This window comes from Erinaceus europaeus, chromosome 12, assembly GCF_950295315.1.
Source record: "Erinaceus europaeus chromosome 12, mEriEur2.1, whole genome shotgun sequence".
NCBI lineage: Eukaryota > Metazoa > Chordata > Mammalia > Eulipotyphla > Erinaceidae > Erinaceus > Erinaceus europaeus.
The window spans coordinates 76,404,501-76,424,637 of NC_080173.1; the positions used below are offsets into that span (position 1 = coordinate 76,404,501).

General features: G+C 49.3%; 3 protein-coding genes and 2 non-coding genes across 12 annotated transcripts; 3 read left to right on the plus strand and 2 right to left on the minus strand.

The window, feature by feature from the left end:
• Positions 1–1,768: 1,768 nt before the first annotated feature.
• Positions 1,769–14,004, minus strand: RAB34 (RAB34, member RAS oncogene family). 6 transcript variants are annotated; one of them, XM_007530699.3, is made up of 11 exons: positions 13,819–14,004; positions 12,995–13,060; positions 12,678–12,769; positions 3,761–3,826; positions 3,560–3,661; positions 3,369–3,433; positions 3,200–3,251; positions 2,633–2,714; positions 2,465–2,555; positions 2,251–2,358; positions 1,769–2,160 (listed from the first exon to the last, which is right to left on the minus strand). In XM_007530699.3, exons 1-11 carry the CDS (start codon positions 13,987–13,989, stop codon positions 2,093–2,095), a joined length of 963 nt encoding a protein of 320 aa, XP_007530761.1. In that variant the 5' UTR covers positions 13,990–14,004; the 3' UTR covers positions 1,769–2,092. The 6 variants fall into 6 exon arrangements, with proteins under 6 accessions (XP_007530761.1, XP_007530765.1, XP_060060016.1 ...); XM_007530703.3 differs by lacking the exon at positions 13,819–14,004 and having other exon boundaries at positions 12,995–13,202; XM_060204033.1 differs by lacking the exon at positions 13,819–14,004 and having other exon boundaries at positions 2,633–2,741; positions 3,560–3,685; positions 12,995–13,180.
• On the plus strand, positions 13,966–17,553 carry RPL23A (ribosomal protein L23a). 2 transcript variants are annotated; one of them, XM_060204031.1, is made up of 6 exons: positions 13,966–14,022; positions 14,844–15,363; positions 15,765–15,948; positions 16,542–16,718; positions 17,222–17,291; positions 17,488–17,553. In XM_060204031.1, exons 1-6 carry the CDS (start codon positions 13,981–13,983, stop codon positions 17,500–17,502), a joined length of 1,008 nt encoding a protein of 335 aa, XP_060060014.1. In that variant the 5' UTR covers positions 13,966–13,980; the 3' UTR covers positions 17,503–17,553. The 2 variants fall into 2 exon arrangements, with proteins under 2 accessions (XP_060060014.1, XP_016047012.1); XM_016191526.2 differs by lacking the exon at positions 13,966–14,022 and having other exon boundaries at positions 15,163–15,310.
• On the plus strand, positions 15,613–15,676 carry LOC132542287 (small nucleolar RNA SNORD42). The gene has a single exon (XR_009553383.1). It is a non-coding gene; the product is annotated as a small nucleolar RNA SNORD42 (small nucleolar RNA).
• LOC132542299 (small nucleolar RNA Z17) lies at positions 16,398–16,470 on the plus strand. The gene has a single exon (XR_009553390.1). It is a non-coding gene; the product is annotated as a small nucleolar RNA Z17 (small nucleolar RNA).
• Positions 17,050–19,674, minus strand: TLCD1 (TLC domain containing 1). Of its 2 annotated transcripts, XM_060204036.1 has the most exons (5): positions 19,267–19,674; positions 18,888–18,970; positions 18,720–18,802; positions 18,257–18,424; positions 17,050–17,209 (listed from the first exon to the last, which is right to left on the minus strand). In XM_060204036.1, the coding sequence occupies exons 1-5, from the start codon at positions 19,461–19,463 to the stop codon at positions 17,114–17,116; spliced, it is 627 nt and encodes a 208-aa protein (XP_060060019.1). In that variant the 5' UTR covers positions 19,464–19,674; the 3' UTR covers positions 17,050–17,113. The 2 variants fall into 2 exon arrangements, with proteins under 2 accessions (XP_060060019.1, XP_007530760.1); XM_007530698.3 differs by lacking the exon at positions 17,050–17,209 and having other exon boundaries at positions 17,876–18,424; positions 19,267–19,663.
• Between the last annotated feature and the right edge of the window lie 463 nt (positions 19,675–20,137).

Below are 20,137 nucleotides of genomic sequence, written 5' to 3' on the forward strand. Positions count from 1 at the left end.
TTGTGTAACTTTTTTCCTTAGATAAAGTGTACATCCTGCTTGTGTAACCTCCATCCCTTGAGAGTATAAAACAGTGAGTCTCAAGTTGCTCAGAGTTCCTAGCCCAGGGAGCCGTCCCAGGTAGTGAACTCTCAGCGCTGAGATCCCCCCTGTATGTGTGTCTTGTGAATAAATCTTTGAACATCGTTACTCTGACTGTGTCTGTCTTGGTTTGCGGTGGGACTTGGTTAGTGGCTTCGTAACAACTCTCTCTTTTTAAAAAAAAAATATTTATTTACCTATTCCCTTTTGTTGCCCTTGTTTTATTGTTGTAGTTATTATTGTCGTCGTTGGATAGGACAGAGAGAAATGGAGAGAGGAGGGCAAGAGAAAGATAGACACCTGCAGACCTGCTTCACCGCCTGTGAAGCGACTCCCCTGCAGGTGGGGAGCCGGGGGCTCGAACCAGGATCCTTATGCTGGTCTTTGTGCTTTGTGCCACCTGTGCTTCACCCACTGCGCTACCGTCCTACTCCCTCGAACAACTTTCATAAATAAAATCTTAAAGGGGTCGGGCAGTAGCGTAGCGGGTTAAGCGCACATGGCATGAAGCTCAAGGACCAGCTTAAGGACCTTGGTTCAAGCTCCCAGCTCCCCATCTGCGGGGGGTGGGGGGATTATCGCTTCACAGGCGGTGAAGCAGGTCTGCAGGTGTCTTTCTCTCTCCCTCTCTGTCTTTCCCTCCTCTCTCCATTTCTCTCTATCCTATCCAACAACAACAGCAATGACAACAACAAGGGCAATAAAATGGGAAAAATAGTTATTGATGTCGTCATTGTTAGATAGGACAGAAAGAAATGGAGAGAGGAGGGGAAGAGGGCGGGGGGAAAGACACCTGCAGACCTGCTTCACCACCTGTGAAGCAACACCCCTGCAGGTGGGGAGCTGGCATTTGAACCGGGATTCTTACTTCGGTCCTTGTGCTTTGCATCACAGTGTGCGATTAACCCGCTGCCTACGGCCCGACTCCCCCCCGCCCCCTTTCTCTTTTTTTTTTATATTTATTTTATTTATTTATTCCCTATTGTTGCCCTTGTTGTTTTATTGTTGTAGTTATTATTGTTGTTGTTGGATAGGATAGAGAGAAATGGAGAGAGGAGGAGAAGACAGAGAGGAGGAGAGAAAGATAGACACCTGCAGACCTACTTCACTGCCTGTGAAGCGACTCCCCTACAGGTGGGGAGCCGGGGTTCGAACCGGTATCCTTATGCCGGTCCTTGTGCTTTGCGCCACCTACGCTTAACAGGCTGCGCTACAGCCCGACTCCCCCCTTCTCTTTTTAACTAGACACTGCTCAGCTCTGGTTTATGGTAGTGTGGGGAACTGAACCTGGGATTTTGAAGCCTCTGGCACAAGAGTCTCTTGCATAACCATTATGCTATCTACCCCCACCCTCTTTCTCAATCTCTATCGCCCCCTTCCCCCTCGATTTCTGGCTGTCTCTATCCAATAAATAAATAAAGATAATAAAAAAATAAAGAAAATATTTATAGAAAGATTTATTTTGAAGGGCAGGGGTAGATAGCATACTAGTTATCTAAAGAGACTCTCATGCCTGAGGCTCCAAAGTTCCAGGTTCAATCCCCTACCCACCATAAGCCAGAGCTGATAGTGCCCTGATTAAAAAAAAAAAAAATCAATTCCAGCAGGAAGCTTCAGCTCTAAAAGACAACCATACAGCTGTTCATGCCATGCCCCTCATCTCCAACAAAAGACTACAGCCCCCATATTGCTACTAAAAGACTTTAATGTGTAAGGCACAGTGTAGGCTGGGATCATTAAGCATCCATACCCAAAAGGCCAGCAGGCTGAGCCAACGTCATATGGTCCACCTCCCTACTGCCCCCCCTGCAAAGCCCTTAGAGGAGAGTATCCAGTCTTTGGCATGGCAGGAAGTGACTAACTTGGTCCCACTATCCTTCTAGGGGGACTGCCACTCAGGGGCAGCTCTTTGGTTTAGAAAAAGTTAGTGCAAATGTCCAGAGGCTAAGCTCTGAGACAGTCACTGTGGCAGTCTCCCAGGGCTGGGCAGTCTCCAGAGTCCCCTCACCTCTCACGGGCAACATGTGGATTTCTTCTTGCTGGCAGTTTGATAAAGGTTGTTGTCATCGCTGTTGATGCCTGAAGAAAGGCAGGAAATATGTAAGCAAGGATTTGAACTTCCCTTGAATCTCTGCTCTCTGCCACCCCCTCATTCAGGCAGGCACTCACGGACAACATCTCCAATGCGCCGGACCCCTGATTTTTCCAACTCAGCCAGCACATTGGCCTCAAAGGTCAGTGCTGCCACACGAAAGAAGAATTCCCGGACATTTTCACCTGACACAGAAAGTATATAGCTGATCAGAAGGGCATCACCGGGCACAACTAGAGACAATGAAAGGCCAATAGGCAGCGACGTCCCATCGGCTTGTCTGGGACTTACCAGTGAGAGAGGAGACTGCCCAGTACTCAGCCTTCATCTCTTGGGCCACTCTGAGTGCATCTTTCTCCATTAGCACATACTGAGCAGGAGTCTGAAGAGAAGGCAGAGTCACAATGGGCCAAGGGTTCCCCTCATCCAGCTAGGAAATCCCCCCACTGGCACACTCACACTCAGGTCCTTCTTGGAACCCACAAGGAAGAGAAGCACACTGGAAGGGTCATTCTCCTTCAGAGCATCAGCAAGCCACTGCCTGCCACAGACAGTGGACATCAAGGGACCGTAAACCGCACAGGCAACTCTTCCCAACATTCCTGTGCCTGCTTACACCCCAGGTCCTAGCTGCAGTCCTCTTCCCTGTCATCCCTCAACCAAACCTCTTTTTTTTTAGCTACCAGTTATTGCTGGGGCTCAGTGACTGCACTATGAATCCATGACTCCTGGGGGCCACTCCCCCCATCTTTCAACCCCTTCTATTTTACTGGGTAGGACAGAGAGAAATTGAGAGGGAAGGGAAGACAGAGAGGGAGAGAGAAAGATAGACACTTGCAGACCTACGTCCACTCTCATAAAGTGTCCCCTCAGCAGGTGAGGAGTGGGGGGCTCAAACTTGGGTCCTTCTGCATGGTAATGTGTGTACTTTACCAGGTGTGCCACTGCCCAATCCCCTGAACCAACCCTCTTTTCTGAACCCTTTCTTCCCAGAGCCCCCATTAGTATTTCGGTCTCCGCACATACTTGGTATGTTCTAGGGAGGCCACATCGTTCAGGTTGAAGACAATAATGATGGCTGAAAGAAAGGCAGAAACAGCCCCATGTTGATGCCCCCAGCTCATTTCCACAGTCCCTCAAAGTTCAGGATCACAGGTCTAATGTGCCCACCAACCCATTTCACCCAAGCCCTAACCTTGAGCTCCTCGATAGTAGGTTGACGCAATGCATTTGAACCTCTCCTGTCCAGCAGTATCCCAGCTAGGTGGAGAGAGAGATGATACTTAAGTAGATCTGAGTGTTGGGAGAGTGTGAGGAGAAGGTGCAGGGATGTGGGTGAGGTGGGGCACAGATGCTGAAAGAAGGCAAGGAGGAGGAAGCACTCACAGTTGTAGACTGAAGGGAACACCCAAAACTTCAAATCTTTCCATTTCAAAGTCCACTCCAATAGTGGCCTTGTAATTCTTATCAAAAGTGTCTTTGCAGAACCTGAAGGGGTACCAAATGCTCTGGCTGAGCCCAGATGCCTGGCTTAGTCTGGCCCCATGCTCCCCAGTCCAACCCAGCTCAGTTCCAGCACCTTCTTACCTATTAATGAGACAAGTCTTCCCCACAGACAGGTCCCCCACCACAATGACCTTGGAGATCTTAAACCTGCTGGACACAAAAGTAAGCAAAAGAAGTGAGCATAGTGGTCCGGGAGATGGCACAGTGATAAAGCTTTGGACTCTCAAGCATGAGGTCCCAAGTTCGATCCCTGGCAGCACATGTGCCAGAGTGATGTCTGGTTCTTTCTTTCTGCTCCTGTCTTTCTCATACATAAATAAAATCTTAAAAAAAAAAAGAAGAAGAAGAAGAAGAAGAAGTGAGCATAGGGCAGGGGTGGATACCATAATGGTTATACAAAGAGACTCTCATGCTTGAGATTCCAGAAGTCCCAGATTCAGTAACCATCACAATAGATCAGTGCTCTGGTATAAAAAGAAAAAAAGGGGGGGAGGGGAGGGGATGGCGCACCTAGCTGAGCACACACATTACAGTGTTCCAGTCCCAGGTGGGGGCCAGGCAGTGGTGCATCTGGTTAAATGCACACATTAGTGAGTAAGGACCTGGGTTCAAGCCCCTGGCCCCCACCTGCAGGGAGAAAGCTTTGCAAGTGGTGAAGCAGGGCTGCAGGTGTCTCTGTCTCTCTCCCTCGCTATCACCCGCCCCCAAGATTTCTGGCTCTCTCTATCCAATAAATAAATAAAGATAATAAAAAAGGAAAAAGAAAATAAATAAAACTCTTTTTTAATTTTAATTTTTTTTTGAGAGAGAGATACAGAGACACACACACACAGAGAAACACCAGAGCACTGCTCAGCTCTGGCTTATGGTGGTGCGGGGGACTGAACCTGGGACTTAGGAGCCTCAGGCATGAGAGTCTGTTTGCATAACCATTATGCTGTCTCCCCCACCCTACTCTTTCTCCTTTTAAGAATTTCCTGGGGGTCGGGCGGTGGCGCAGCGGGTTAAGCGCATGTGGCGCAAAGCGCAGGGACCGGCGTAAGGATCCCGGTTCGAGCCCCCGGCTCCCCACCTGCAGGTGAGTTGCTTCACAGGCGGTGAAGCAGGTCTGCAGGTGTCTATCTTTCTCTCCCCTTCTCTGTCTTCCCCTCCTCTCTCCATTTCTCTCTGTCCTATCCAACAACGAATTGTGTCAACAAAGGCAATAATAATAACCACAACGAAGCTACAACAAGGGCAACAAAAGAGGGAAAAAAATGGCGGTGGATTCATGGTGCAGGCACCGAGCCCAGCAATAACCCTGGAGGAGGAAAAAAAAAAAAAAGAATTTCCTTTCTTTTTATTTTTCCTCCAGGGTTATCGCAGGGGCTAGGTGCCTGCACTACAAGTCCACTCCTCCTGGAGGCCATCTTTCCCATTTCAGTTGCCCTTGTTGTGGTTCTTTCTTTCTTTCTTTCTTTCTTTCTTTCTTTCTTTCTTTCTTTCTTTCTTTCTTTTTTTGCCTCCAGGGTGAACACTGGGGTTTGGTGCCTGCACTAGAATCCTCTGCTGCTGAAGGCTATTTTTTCCTTTTTGTTGCCCTTGTTTATTGTTGTTGTTATTGCTATCATTGTTGTTGGATAGGACAAAGAGAAATCAAGAGAGGAGGGGAAGACAGAGAGGGGGAAAGATAGATACCTGCAGACCTGCTTCACTGCTTGTGAAGCAACCCCTTGCAGGTGGGGAGCCAGGGTCTCGAACCGGAATCCTTGAGCTGATCCTTGTGCTGCATGCCATGTGTGCTAAACCCAACTCCCTCTTTCTTTCTTTTATATAACACCCCCCCTTTTAATATTTTTACCAGAGCACTGCTCAGCTCTGGTTTATGGTGATACAGGGGATTGAACCTGGGACTGTGGAACCTCAGGCATGAGAGACTCCTTACATAACCACTATGCTTTCTACCCCCACTCCAATTTATTTCTCTATCCTATCTTTTTTTTTTTTTTCTCTCTCTCTCACCAGACCACTGCATACTGGTTCATGGTGGTGGTGGTGTGGGGACTGAACTTGGACATTGGATTATTTCTTTCTTTTATTTCTTCTTCTTTAAAAAATAATTTTAGGGAGTCGGGCGGTAGCGCAGAGGGTTAAGCGCACGTGGCGCAAAGTGCAAGGACCGGCGTAAGGATCCTGGTTCAAGCCCCCGGCTCCCCACCTGCAGGGGAATCGCTTCACAAGTGGTGAAGCAGGTCTGCAAGTGTCTATCTTTCTCTCCCCATCTCTGTCTTCCCCTACTCTCTCCATTTCTCTCTGTCCTATCCAACAACGAACGACATCAACAACAACAATAACCACAACAAGGCTACAACAAGGGCAACAAAAGGGAATAAATAAATAAATAAATAAATAAATATTTTTTAAAAAGAAATGTAAAAAATAAAATAATAATTTTAGTAGGGGCTTAATAGTTTACAGTACAGTTGTTGACATATGGTGCAGTCTTTCATCACTTAATGATAGAGCAAAACAATTTGGAGACACAAAGCACTTGCACTCCAAACTTAGGTCCATTATTTTCATGAGAGAGAGACAGAGATAAAAAGAGAGACCAGTGGTCCAGGAGGTGGTGTAGTGGATGAAGCATTGGACTCTCAACCATGAGGTCCTGAGTTCAGTCCCTGGCAGCACATGTACCAGAGTGATGTCTGGTTCTTTCTCTCTCTCGTGAATAAAAAAATTTTAAATATATATATATTTTTTAAAAAATAGGCCAGTGCCTCAGGCGGTAGGACAGTAACTAAAGTGCATGAAGACCTGAGTTTGATCCCAGCATCACATGTGCCAGAAGATGCTTTGGTTCTTTCTCTCTCTTATCATTATAAATAAGCAATTATTAAAAGGGGGGGGACGGAGGTGGTGCATCGGGTTGTGCACACCTGTTGTCATGTGCAAGGACCTAGGTTCAAGCCTTCATCCTCACTTGCAGGAGGGAAGCTTCGTGAGCAGTGTCTCTCACCTTTGTCTCCCTCTTTCCTCTCAATTTCTCTCTGCTTCTATCCAAAATAAATAAATAAATAAGGGCCAGGAGAGACAGCATAAGAATTTCCTGCACTTTTACAAGCAAGAGCTGAGCAGTGATCTGGCAGAAAACAAAAGTGGGGGAGGGATCAGGAGTCAGTTGATGGCACACCAGTTAAATACACACAGTACTATCAGCAAGGACCCGAACGAGGACCTGGGTTCAAGCCCCTGACTCTCCACCTGCAGGGGAGAAGTTTCACAAGCTTTGAAGCAGGTCTGCAGTGCCTATCTTTCTCTCTCCCTCTCCTCTCTAAATTTCTTTGTTCTATCCAATAAAATGGAAAAAATGGCCGTGAGGAGCAGTGGAATCCTAGTGCATATACGGAGCCCCAGCAATAACCCTGGACGGGAAAACAAACACACAAAAGTTCAAGGTTACCATAGACACTGGGCTTCCCAAGCAGTTCATTTGGACAGATGTGCTAGGGAGAAATAGTTTGTGCTTCAGTATCAGACATGATTTGAATTCCAGCTCTCCCACTCACTGTGTGAATTTGGTTAACTCACTTTGCCTCTCTGAGCCCCATTTGCAAGATACGTTAATTGGGGATTTACCATAGACTTTACTGGGTTCTTGTGCCCTCACCTCACACATACATTCCAACATTTCTGAAATCAGGAAACATCTTAGACTGATGGTATTTTCATTTAATGAAAGATTACAGGGCTGGGGAGATAGCACAATGATTATGAACTACCATAAGCCAAAGCTGAGCAGTGCTCTGCTAAAACAAACAAAGAAAAGTACTAAATACACTGCCCGGAAAACAGTAAATGTTCAATTGATGGTGGTAACTATTACATATATTGCTACTCCCCCCCCCCCCAGTACTGTTCAACTCTGGTTTATGGTGGTGCAGGAGACTGAACCTAGTACTTGAGAGCCTAGACAAAGAGTGTCTTTTTTGCATAATCATTATGCTATCTACCCCCACCCATATTGCTACTTTTGCATTTCTATAGACAATCTGGAATTTAAAAGTATGAAAATATGTGGAAAGCTGATGAATACTCCTTCCTATAGGACACATCCGCCTTAGGAATCCTATTGCCTTTTTTTTTTCCTCCTCCAGGGTTATTGCTGGGCTCGGTGCCTGCACCATGAATCCACCGCTCCTGGAGGCCATTTTTCCCCCCTTTTGTTGCCCTTGTTGTAGCTTCGTTGTGGTTATTATTATTGCCCTTGTTGACGCAATTCGTTGTTGGATAGGACAGAGAGAAATGGAGAGAGGAGGGGAAGACAGAGAAGGGGAGAGAAAGATAGACATCTGCAGACCTGCTTCACCACCTGTGAAGCGACTCCCCTGCAGGTGGGGAGCCGGGTTCGAACCGGGATCCTTACGCCGGTCCCTGCGCTTTGCGCCACATGTGCTTAACCCACTGCGCCACCGCCTGACCCCTTTTTTTTTTTTTACCAGAGCACTGCTCAGCTCTGGCTTATGACAGTGTGGGGGATTGAACCTGGGACTTGAGAGCCTCAGGCATGAAAGTCTCTGCATAACCATTATGCTATACCGCCACCCGGCCACTTTTCTTTTTTTAATATATTTACTTATTTCCCCCCTTATTTTTTAAATTCTTGTTGTTATTGATGACATCGTTGTTAGATAGGGCAGAGAGAAATGGAGAGAGATGGGGAAGACAGAGAGGGGGAAAAAAGGATAGACACCTGCAGATCCCAGTCCCCCACCTGTGAAGTGACTCCCTTGCAGTTGGGGAACCAGGGGCTCAAACCGGGATCCTTACACTGGTCCTTATGCTTCACGCCATGTGTGCCTAACCCACTGCACTACAGCCCGACTTCCCCTTGTTGCCACTTTTCTTTAGTGATTAAGATCGTTTTGCGTGTGTTTTTTTTTAATTTTCCCTTTTGTTGCCCTTGTTTTTCATTGTTGTTGTAGTTATTGTTGTCTTTATTGATGCCATTGTTGTTAGATAGGACAGAGAGAAATGAAGAGAGGAGAAGAAGACAGAGAAGGGAAAAGATAGACACCTGCAGACCTGCTTCACCGCCTGTGAAGCGACTCCCCTGCAGGTGGGGAGTCAGGGGCTCGAACCTGGATCCTTACGCTGGTCCTTGTGCTTTGCGCCACGTGCGCTTAACCCGTTGTGCTACCGCCCAACTCCCTAGAGTCCAAAGTTTTATCCACTGTGCCACCTCCCGGACCACCTCTTTCTCTTTTATTTTATAGTTATTAGATAGAAACAGTGAAATAGAGAGGGGAGAAAGAGAGAGATGGTGGGCTGGATGGTGGCTCACCAGGTTGAGTGCTTATGTTACAATGTGAAAGACCTGGGTTCAAACCCCTGGTCCCCCACCTGCAGGGAGAAAGCTTCACAACTGGAGTGGGAGAGAGACCCCTACAGTTCTGCTTTACCATCTGTGGAGTTTCCTCTCTGAAGAATCAAGGCTTGATCTTGGGTCCTTGCACACAGGGACATGTGCACTCAACCAGGTGTGCCACCACCTGGACCCAATTGCCACCTTTCTTTCTTTCTTTTTTTTTAAACTCACGTTGTTTTTCTTTTTTAAATATTTATTTATTGTCCTTGTTGTTTTATTGTTGTAGTTATTGATGTCATTGTTGTTGGATAGGACAGAGAGAAATGGAGAGAGGAGGGGTAGATAGAGAGGGGGAGAGAAAGACACTTGCAGACCTGCTTTAACCCCTGTGAAGCGACTCCCCTGCAAGTGGGGAGCCAGGGGCTCGAACAGGGATCCTTCTGCTGGTCCTTTCGCTTTGCGCCACTTGCACTTAACCCACTGCTACCACCCGACTCCCTTTCTTTTTTTTTTTTTAAAGGCTCAAGGGAGCCATCTTTTCTTTTCTTTTTTTAAATTAATTTATTTTCCCTTTTGTTGCCCTTGTCGTTTTTAAAAATTATTGTTGTTGTAATTGACGTCGTCATTGTTAGATAGGACAGAGGGAAATGGAGAGAGGAGGGAAAGACAGAGAGGGGGAGAGAAAGATAAACACCTGCAGACCTGCTTCACCGCCTGTGAAGGGACTCCCCTGCAGGTGGGGAGCCGGGGACTCGAACTGAGATCATTATGCCGATCCTTGAGCTTTGCGCCAAGTGTGCTTAACCCACTACGCTACCGCCCAACTCCCAATTGCCACGTTTCTAACCCACTCCATCTCAGGACTTTCTACAGCTTTGCTGGAGAAAACAATGGGGCATTAAAAATGGGGGGCTAACCATATAGCTGGTAAAAGCTGAAACGGAACCCCAAGAGTTGGGTTGTTGTGTATCTTGATAGTTGCGTTTCCTGGGACTTTAAAAAACTTTTTTTTAGGGGGCCAGGCGTTATTGCAGTGCTTAAGCGCATATGGAAGAAGCGCAACGATAGGCGTAAGGATCCAGTTCGAACCTCCAGCTCCCACCTGCAGAGGGGTCACTTCGCAAGTGGTGAAGCAGGTCTGCAGGTGTCTTTCTCTCCTCCTCTTCCTCTCTGTTTTCCCCATCTCTCTCAATTTCTCTCTGCCCTACCCAACAACAATGACAGCAAAAACAATAAACAACAAGGGCAACAATAGGGAAAAAAAACTTTTTAGAAATTATCTTTATTTATAAATATTTATTCCCTTTTGTTGTCCTTGTTTTTATTGTTGTAGTTATTACTGATGTCGTTGTTGTATAGGACAGAGAGAAATGGAGAGAGGAGGAGAAGACAGAGGGGGAGAGAAAGATAGACATCTGCAGACCTGCTTCACCGCCTGGGAAGCAAGTTCCCTGCAGGTGGGGAGCTGGGGGCTCAAACCAGGATCCTTATGCTGGTCCTTGCGCTTTGCGCCACCTGCGCTTAACTTGCTGTGCTACCGCAGACTCCCTATCTTTATTTATTTATTGGATAGAGTCAGCCAGAAATAAAGAGGGAAGGGGGTGATAGAAAGGGAGAGAGACGGGGCCGGGTGGTGGCGCACCTAATTGAGAGCACGTATTACAATATGCAAGGACCTGAGTTCAAGCTCCAGGTCCCCATCTGCAGGGGGAAAGCTTCATGAGCGGTGAAGCAGGGCTGCAGGTGCCTGTCTCTCTCCCTCTCTATTACCCCCTTCCCTCTTGATTTCTGGCTATCTCCATCCAATAAATAAAGATAATAAAAAATTTAAAAAGAAAGGGAGAGAGATAGAGACACCTGCAGCATGGCTTCACCCTCACAAAGCTTTTCCTTCCACTGCAGTTGGGGATAGGGGCTTGCATATTGTAACATGTGAGCCCAACCAGGAGCACCACCACCAAGCCTCGACTATTTGTGTGTGTGTGTGTGTTTTATTTATTTTTTAAGATTTTATTTATTTACTGAAGACAAAGATAGGAGAGAGAGAACCACCTATCCCTCTGGTATATGTGCTACAGGAGATTGAACTTGGAACCTAATGCTTGAAAGTTCAATGTTTTTTTTTAGTTTTTTTAAAATTAATTAATTTATTTTTCCCTTTTGTTGACTTTATTTTTTATTGTTGTTGTAGTTATTATTGTCGTTGTCATTGATGTCATTGTTGGATAGGACAGCGAGAAATAGAGAGAAATGGGGAAGACAGAGGGGGAGAGAAAGATAGACACCTGCAGACCTGCTTCACCACCTGTGAAGCGACTGCCCTGCTGGTCAGGAGCCGGGGGCTCGAACTGGCATCCTTATGCCGGTTCTTGAGCTTCACGCTAGGTGCGCTTAACCCGCTGCGCCACCTCCCGACTTCGAAAGTTCAATGTTTTATCCACTGTGCCACATCCAGGACCACTGGTTCTTTTTTTTTAATTGCCACTAGGGGTATCACTGGGATTCGGTGTCAGCACTAGGAATACATCGTTCCAGGTGGTCATCTCCCTTTTCTTTTTTCCTTTTTTTTTTTTTTAAAAAAAAGAACTTTTTTTCCCCAGCATACCACTTCCTAGACAATGAGAAATATATATATATATATATATATATATATATTTACTCTGATTTTTTTTATTGGGGAATTAATGTTTTACATTCAACAGTAAGTACAATAGTTTGTACATGCATAACATTCCCCAGTTTCCCATATAACAATACAACCCCCACTAGGTCCTCTGAAAAAAAAGAATTTATTTATACATGAGGACTATAGGAGAGAGAGAAAGAACCAGATGCCATTCTGGTACATGTGCTGCTGGGGATTCAACTCGGGACCTCATGGTAGAGAATCCAGTATATTATCCATTTTGTCACCTCCCAGACCACTGTATTTTATATTTATATGGCAAGGAGAGAGAGGGAGACATAGAAAGATCACCTGTGGGCGGAGGATAGATAGCATAATGGTTATGCAAACAGACTCTCATGCCTGAGGCTTTGAAGTCCCAGGTTCAATCCCCGAACCTCCATAAGCCAGAGCTGAATAGTGCTCTGGTAAAAATAAATTAATTTTTTTTAAAAAAAGATCACTTGCAAACCTGCTCACTGCTCATTAAGTGTCCCCCTTCAGGTGGGAAGAGGGTCCCTCCACATCCTAAGGTGTGTGCTCAACCGGGTGCACCACCGCCCAGCAAGCACCCTGCTTTACTTTTTTTTATTTTAAATTTTTAAATATTTATTTTCCCTTTTTGTTGCTCTTGTTTTTTATTGTTGTAGTTATTGTTACTGATGTCATCATTGTTGGATAGGACAGAGAGAAATGGAGAGAGGAGGGGAAGACAGAGAGGGGGAGAGATAGACACCTGCAGATCTGCTTCACAGCCTTGCGCTTTGCGCCAGGTGCGCCTAACCCGCTGAGCTACCACCCTGTTTTATTTTAATGAGAGAAAGATGCATAGAGAAAGATAGGCTGGGGGAGGACACTAGAGCACTGATCAACTTTGGTTTATGGTGGTGTGGGGGATTGAACCCAGAACCTCAGAAAGTCTTTCTGCATAACCATGATGCCCCTTCCTCTTGCCCTGGAGCTTTGTGTGAGTGTCTCTAACTCACCCCACGGTGCCTGTCCGGTGCTCCTGGCAGGCGCCGGTGACCCGGGGGTGGAAGTCTTTGTGGACGTGCAAGGCGGCCTCCTTCCTCAGGCACTGAGAGAGATGGAGAGAAGGGGGACTCACCCACTCCTGGCCCAAGTCCCTCCGCCAAGAACTTGCGCGGGGCAGGGGTGGGGAGGGGACCACCCAGAAGCTGCGGGCCGGCTGGGAGGCAGGGCTGGGCCCAATGGGCGGGCGCAGCGGATCACACCCAGCTCCTGGCCGCCCGCCCGCCCGCCCCCGCCGCAGCCGGGAGTCCGACGTGGCCCAGGCGCCTACCTGGGGCAGCTCCGCCAGGACGCGGTCCCTCCGCACCGGCGCCAGAAGGTTCATCTCGCCTGCGACCTCGGGGGGCGACCAGGGGAGGCTCGGGGGCCTGACCCGCCCCGGCGACCCGTGGAGACCCGACGATCACTCGCGACCGAGCTGTACCGACTATCACTCGGGGCCACGGGCAACCTGCGGGAGCCCTCGGCCTCGGGGCCGCTACGACCACCGCGGGCCACGGGGGAGAGACGATCACCCCGGGCCGGGGTGCACCCACTACCACCCGGGCCCGGGGCGCCCCAAAGATGACCCGGGAGCGGGGAGACCCCTGGGCCGCCGGGTGGGGGCGAGGAGTCCCGTCCCGCGGCGGTGGGGGCCGGGCCCGGGCAGACCCTACAATAACTCGGGGCCGGAGAGTGCCGACAATGACTCGGGGCCGCGGGGATCCGACGACAGCGCGGGGTGGGGGCGGCGACCCGATCATAACAGAGCGGGCCGGGTGGCAGAGTGCGCGGAGCCGTGCAGCAGAGCCCGGGGGGCTGGAGGAGGGGGTGTGGTGGGGGCTGCGGCAGCTGTCCGGGGCTCGGCGTCCCTCCTCTCCGCCTAGGCCACCGCCGTAACACGATCCCCGGAAATTCCAGGAGAAGGGCCGCCCCCCGCCCCTCTCCCGGCAGCTCCCGGTCTCCCAGCCCGCCCTGGCCTCCCCCTCTCCTCCCCTCAGCGCTGCCCCAGCTCAACCCCCATCCCCCCCAGCCCCTCCCGGGCCCCAGAGTCGCCCCCACCCAGACTGAAACTTGCCAGGGGTCGGTATCCACCAGGTCTCGGCGCCCCGGAACCTTTGCGCCTCCACCGGCCCCCTTCCCCAGCCGAAGGGGGATGGAGAATCGGTGACTGCTGCGCAGCATCTGGCTACGCCAAGAAGCCGCAGGGAGGGGAGAAGGGGAGAGAAGGGGCCCAGAGAGAGGCGGCGCTTCCCTCCGCATCTCCAGGCCCAGATCATGACTCATACGAGTCTGCCCCTGCTCGCCCGTCTGACCTGGGTGAGGGGTGGGGGTCCACCGAAGAAAGATCCGAACTCTGGTGTCTTCTCTCTCCAAGGATGTGGGGTGGGGTGGGGTGGGGTGGGGGTGCGTGTGTGAAAACCAAGTCTCTTCCCTCAGTGGAGAATGGTTCAGTGGGCTGGGAACTCCATCCTTTGAGGAGGGCTCACCTCCAATATAGAATCTCTTCCCTCAGACCCCATTGGAATCTTTCATGCCAAAGTCAACTTTGTCCGTTTCGTAGTTTTGCAGAAGAGGTGATAATACAAGAAATCTCACCGTGGTTCGGGAGGTGGCGTAGTGGATAAAGCATTGGACTCTCAAGCATGAGGTCCTGAGTTCAATCCCCGGCAGCACATGTACCAGAGTGATATCTGGTTCTTTCTCTCATGAATAAATTAAAAAAAAAAGAAATCTCGCCGTCAAAGGGAAAAATCAGGCTCCAACAGGGGAGTGGAAAGGCAGGGCGGGATCTTGGTAGGACAGGCTCTTAGCTGCCTCAGAGAAGCAAACTAGGGCTAAACTAGATACTAAACCTTGGTCAGTGTCAGGTACTGAATTTGAGAATGCACAGGCGACTGGAGTCGGGAAGGTATAGGCGTATGAATAAACTTGCAAGAACTAACAAATGGAAGCACTCTGCACTGAAGTTTGTAATACTGGTCTGTTTCCTTGAGACCTGTCAGGAAAACTGCATGAAACTTAGTTGTCACAGATAAAGAGGGGCAGATGTGGCCGCCTCTTACCTCCGCTGACACTTGGCTTCTCCTCTGCCTCACTTTTGTTTTTTCTTTCCTTCTTGTCGCCTCATCCCCTCGCAGAAAGTCAATTTCTACAGACTATCTACGGGAATTGAACAGAGAGCAAATTCTGATCCAACGTTATGGAACTTTGTTTCACTCTCCCTGAGTCCATCAACAGTGTTACTGTCAGTAATCTTTCCTGACACTGAAGTCGCTGGAGATGGAAATTGTTCAGGTCTAGACCGGAGTTGCAGACAGCTACACTATTCATCCGCCCGAGCAAGTAAACACGTGTCTCTAAAAAAACTACAATCCCCAATAAGCTCTAGTGTTTTTCTCGAGGGGCGGGATGACGCATGCTTAGTCCCTCTCGCGAGGAGGGTAAATCTAACTACCATTCCCAGAAAGCATCACGCTGAAAATTACCCAATCATCACTCAGTATAAAACATCGCGAGATTTGGGTGCGCCTTGGGTCTATAAGCCCGTGGGCCCGGCTACCAGAAAGTCTTTCTACGAAGATGGCGCCGAAAGCAAAGAAGGAAGGTGTGTGCTGGGGCCATGGGGGCCACAGCTGGCTGGTCTGGGGTTTCTACACTGTGAGTGAACCGGGAGGACTGTATGGGGATTTTTCTGGAGCTGTTCCTGGCCTTTCGGTTACGCTGAGGTCGGTGTGGGGCCAGCCGCGTGGTCTGGGTAGGCCGTCCTGCCAGCATTGCTTGCCGGAGCTAACTAGATAATCAGCTCTCGGGGAGCTTAACCGACCCATTCCCAAGAGCTGTAAGCAGTCAGTGCTTTACTTACTTTCTCCTTTCTTTGTATTAGGCGGATATATATAGCCTCATTACGTGCAAATGATAGAAAAATTTTAATCTGAGACTGGTGATGTCTTCAAAGGAACCACTGATGCACGTGTGGGCTGGAGCGCCCACTGCCGGTCTTGAGGCCGGAAGTGATCAGCGCTGGTATATACGGTAACGTTCTTTTCTTCTCCTATCAGCCCCTGCCCCTCCCAAAGCTGAAGCCAAAGCCAAAGCTTTGAAGGCCAAGAAAGCAGTGCTGAAAGGCGTCCACAGCCATAAGAAAAAGAAGATCCGCACGTCACCTACCTTCCGTCGGCCCAAGACACTGCGGCTCCGAAGACAGCCCAAGTATCCTCGCAAGAGCGCCCCCAGGAGAAACAAGTAAGTACTGTAATTTGTGGGGGTTAATTTTGTTTTCATAAGTGATGGAATATAAGGTTAAACTTTTTGGGAACATATATTTGTGTCCTTGTGCCACTAAGTATGTAAATAGTGGGCAGTCTACGGGAGTGAGCATAGCTGCATTTGACAGACCTTGCAGCAACAGTCAGTGTAAGCTTCACCCCGCCCCTGAACTTTACTCTCAAGGAACAGCTGGAAGTGGGCAAAATACATCAACATCCCAAACACGATTGGGGATTAGTGGGAGGTTGGTGGGTTTCAAGCCTTTTAAGTAAAATGGCTAACTTTTGTCTATCTTACTTTTACTTCCTCGATGTTTTACTTATCTCATGTAGGGGTGAGGGGTGGTAGAGCTCAGAACTATTGTGGCACATGCAATGCTGAAAACTTAATCTGCGGCCTCAAACATGTTCTTTCACTAATTCAACGGTGCAAATGATGATTCTGTATAGCGACCAAAGTCTGAGAAAGGCTGATTTCTATCTCATTGTCTGATGCACCTGAGCTCTCATACTACACAAACAACCCTGCTTGACCCAGACCAGGTGACCGTTGTGTCTTCTTTACTGCAGGCTTGACCACTATGCCATCATCAAGTTCCCCCTGACCACGGAGTCAGCCATGAAGAAGATAGAAGACAATAACACACTTGTTTTCATTGTGGATGTCAAGGCCAATAAGCACCAGATAAAACAGGCTGTAAAGAAACTCTATGACATTGATGTGGCCAAGGTCAACACCCTGATCAGGTGAGTGAGGCCTCAAGTCAGGAAATCTGAACGAAATGGATTTTTTGTTGCAGGTTAACAAAATAGCTCACTTGGATAGTGAGCTACTTAGCCATGTGAAAACCCAGGCTTGAGTCTGATTCCCACCACATTTAAGAAATCTCAGTGCTGTGGTCTCTCAGTCTGAGATGGGGAAGCTTCCCTGTTGCTGTTTTTGAGGTTAGAAGTGGGACTTTATTACACATCTTAGGAAATGCACACAGCCTTCCCCAAAGACCCTTGCATCAACTTTGAAAAAACTACCTTTCGATAGAGTAGCCCATAAAAATAACACTGTCAGATTACCTAGATGAGTCTTGACTAGGTGTGGTTTAGTGACTTCCTTAGCTGCACATTCCACATTATGGGGGGGGGGGTTACTTGACAAAAGATATACACAACGGAACCATGATGCCTGTCCCAGAAACTGGGGCAGTAAGGGCACGTGGGCAGCAGACACTTAGATCTCCCTTCTTCCGCCATAGACCTGATGGAGAGAAGAAGGCATATGTTCGATTGGCTCCTGACTACGATGCCTTGGATGTTGCCAACAAAGTAAGCCTTCTTTGCTACAAACTTTCTTTACCCCTAACTCCCTCCTCACCCTGGGTTATTGACCAAAGCCTGGCTTTAATTAATTAGTTTTAAATGGGCAGGTCCCTTGTTTTGCTTTTTTATTTTTAACCTTGATATTTTAGTTGAATCTTAAAATTTCAGCTTCTAGTAATGAAATTCTCATTTTGTTTTTCAGATTGGGATCATCTAGACTGAGTCCAGCTGCCTAATTCTAAATATAACTTTTCACTGTATATATTTATGTTTCTTGTCTTCATGTGAATTTTCTGGTTGGGATAGAGGGAGGTCATTCATACACATTGTCCTAGCTAGGACACTAAACACTATCACCTCTGCATGGTTTTCTGGGGGTGGGAACTCGCGTGTGTTGGATATGACCCAGTTGTGGGATTAAAACAAAAAAGCCCCTTATGAAACCAGTACCCATTGTTTTCATGTTGCATCTATTTTGGGGCAGTGTGGGTTGGTTGCTTACAACTACTTGATCTTTACACCCATCTACCATGCCCAACCGGTCTGTCTGCATCCCTTGCCCAAGAGAAAGGACAAGGACTTCAGAGGAGTGCTTTCATTAGTGTTTTTCAATAGTGGATACTGAGCTTCAAAGGCAGACATGCCAGTCCCAGGGGACACACCACACCCTAAGTTAAGGCTGGTCTCATCTCAGGTTAAGGCCTTTCTTGGCTGTTTGCTGTCCTTGTCACCAGTCCATTGCCAGGCTCTTACTCTCATTCAGTTAAAAACTTGTCTTTGTGTTGCCTGCTGGGAGCCCGATCAGGGCAAAAGTCTGAACGGAGGAGGCGAGAAAAGTAGATGAGGATCATAACATCCAGCATTAACAGGATACTAAGCAGAAAACTTCCAAGAGTCCTCTCGCCAGCGTAACGTAGGAAGAAATGGGTGAGGTAGGCCTGTGGAGCCAGGCGGAAGAGAAAGTACATCACTAGGTTGACATACTTGTTGACCTGGTAGAGGAGATGATCCTGGGCATTATTAATCTTCATCATCATTCTTATGGTGAGGAAGATGTTGCTGACTTCCACTAGTAGTGTTAAGACACCTCCTCCAACAAAACGGGTCAAAAAGATGCCAGAAAAAAAGGCACCCATGGCCTTGAGGGAGGAAAAAAAAAAAAAGGTTAGGAACACAAGCAATACAAGGACTGGTGGGGAAATATCAATGATACTAGATTGTGGGCCAGGAAACACAATTTGACTTTTCCATTGTGAGGCAAACTTGAGCCCATAGGTTAGTGGGCTTAATAAACCAAGGCTAATATTGTTAACCTTCAGCTCCCTTGCATCAAAATTTAAGGACTGGTTTTAAGAAAAGATGGTTCCCCTCTATCATTCAGAAAGGGTTTAGTCTGGTTGCTAGAACCGGCTCAGTACCACAACACCTACTCACCATGATGTGATGGACCAGGTATTCCCAAGAAGCACGAGCCTGATGACTAACCACGATGTCCACTGTATCGTGAATGAAATACCCTAGTAGAAGGGTGGGATGGGGTGAGGAGTGATAAAAGACCAAAGGTTGTCCTCTGTCCCACAGCCTACTTGCACTTGGACTTACCTGCTGAGAGACAGACGAGCAAATAGCCGGAAAGGGACCATGCAGTCTCAATCTCCACCAGCAACTCCGGGGTCTGCCATACACTGAAAGGGGTGGAAGGAGTCAGGCTTCCACCTTGGCTTCCCCAAACGCCCTCAATTCCCAAGATGTTTGCTTGTCCCAAGGAAGCCTCACTGGGGAGCGAGGAGGGTTTTGGCAGAAACCCAGGTGCCTCCCGTTTCCCAGAAGATATCCCCCTCTCCTGAGGCCGCTGTAGCTTCTGGTTGGATAGTATTCCAACAGACAATCAGGTGAGCAGGCTTGGCCTCAGCTGGCCCGAGAATAACAGAAACATAAGCGGACCCCTTAGCCACCTTACTCCCCCAATCTTCCAACTCACCACAGCAGTGCCCAGATCCCTGACACAATGGAATGCGCGAAGGAGACGAGCAGGTTGTGCCAGCGCCAGGTGCGCAGGGGGTCGGCGCGCACGTGCGCAGGCAGGGGCAGGCGGCTGAGCGCGCGGCGGAGCGCCCGGAAGGTCAGCGTGGCGCCCAGCAGCAGCGGCAGAGCGGGGTGCAACAACAGTGGGGGCATGCTGGCCCTCCCGGCTGTCTGTCTGCCCGCCCTTTAGGCAGCGTCTGCGGGTTGGTAGTTCTGGGAAGCAGGCTGCCCCTCGGACGCCTCTCCCGCCGGCCGCCGGCCTCCTACAGTTTTCGCAGAGCCCTCTAGGCCCCTTGGCTCCTCCTGTCCCCTCCCCGCCGGCCTCTGCCTCCGCCCCCCGCAGCTGCGGCGCCCCGGCCCCGCCCCGGCTTCCAGCCCCCGCCTCTCCGACGCCTCTGCAACGCCCAGGGCGCGCACGCCGGTTCCCGGGGGCCCCCAGGCCCCGCCTGGCACCCGCCGACTTCGGGCGAAGAGGGGCTTGTTCCGGGCCACCGCCGAGCCAGCCCTTGCAGGCGCCGCCTGAACGCCGGCGGAGTCCCGCCGTGCTCGCTTGGCCTCATTACCCTGTGGCCCCCTCCTTCCTTCCCCCGGGCCACCAGCTCCCCGGGGGGCGGGCACTGCCAGGACTCCCCGCCCTCCACTCCTTTCTGCCCAGGAGTGGGCGGGACCGCCACACACCCTCGTCCTCTGCGCGCCAGGCCCCGGAGGTAGGAGGACGGTTTGCCCACTGCGAGGGCCCTGACCTCAGGCCACGCGCGGCCGTGTTTACTGCTGTCAGCACCGCGCCCCGCAAGGGGCCTGGAAACCAACCACTGACTGAGTCGAGC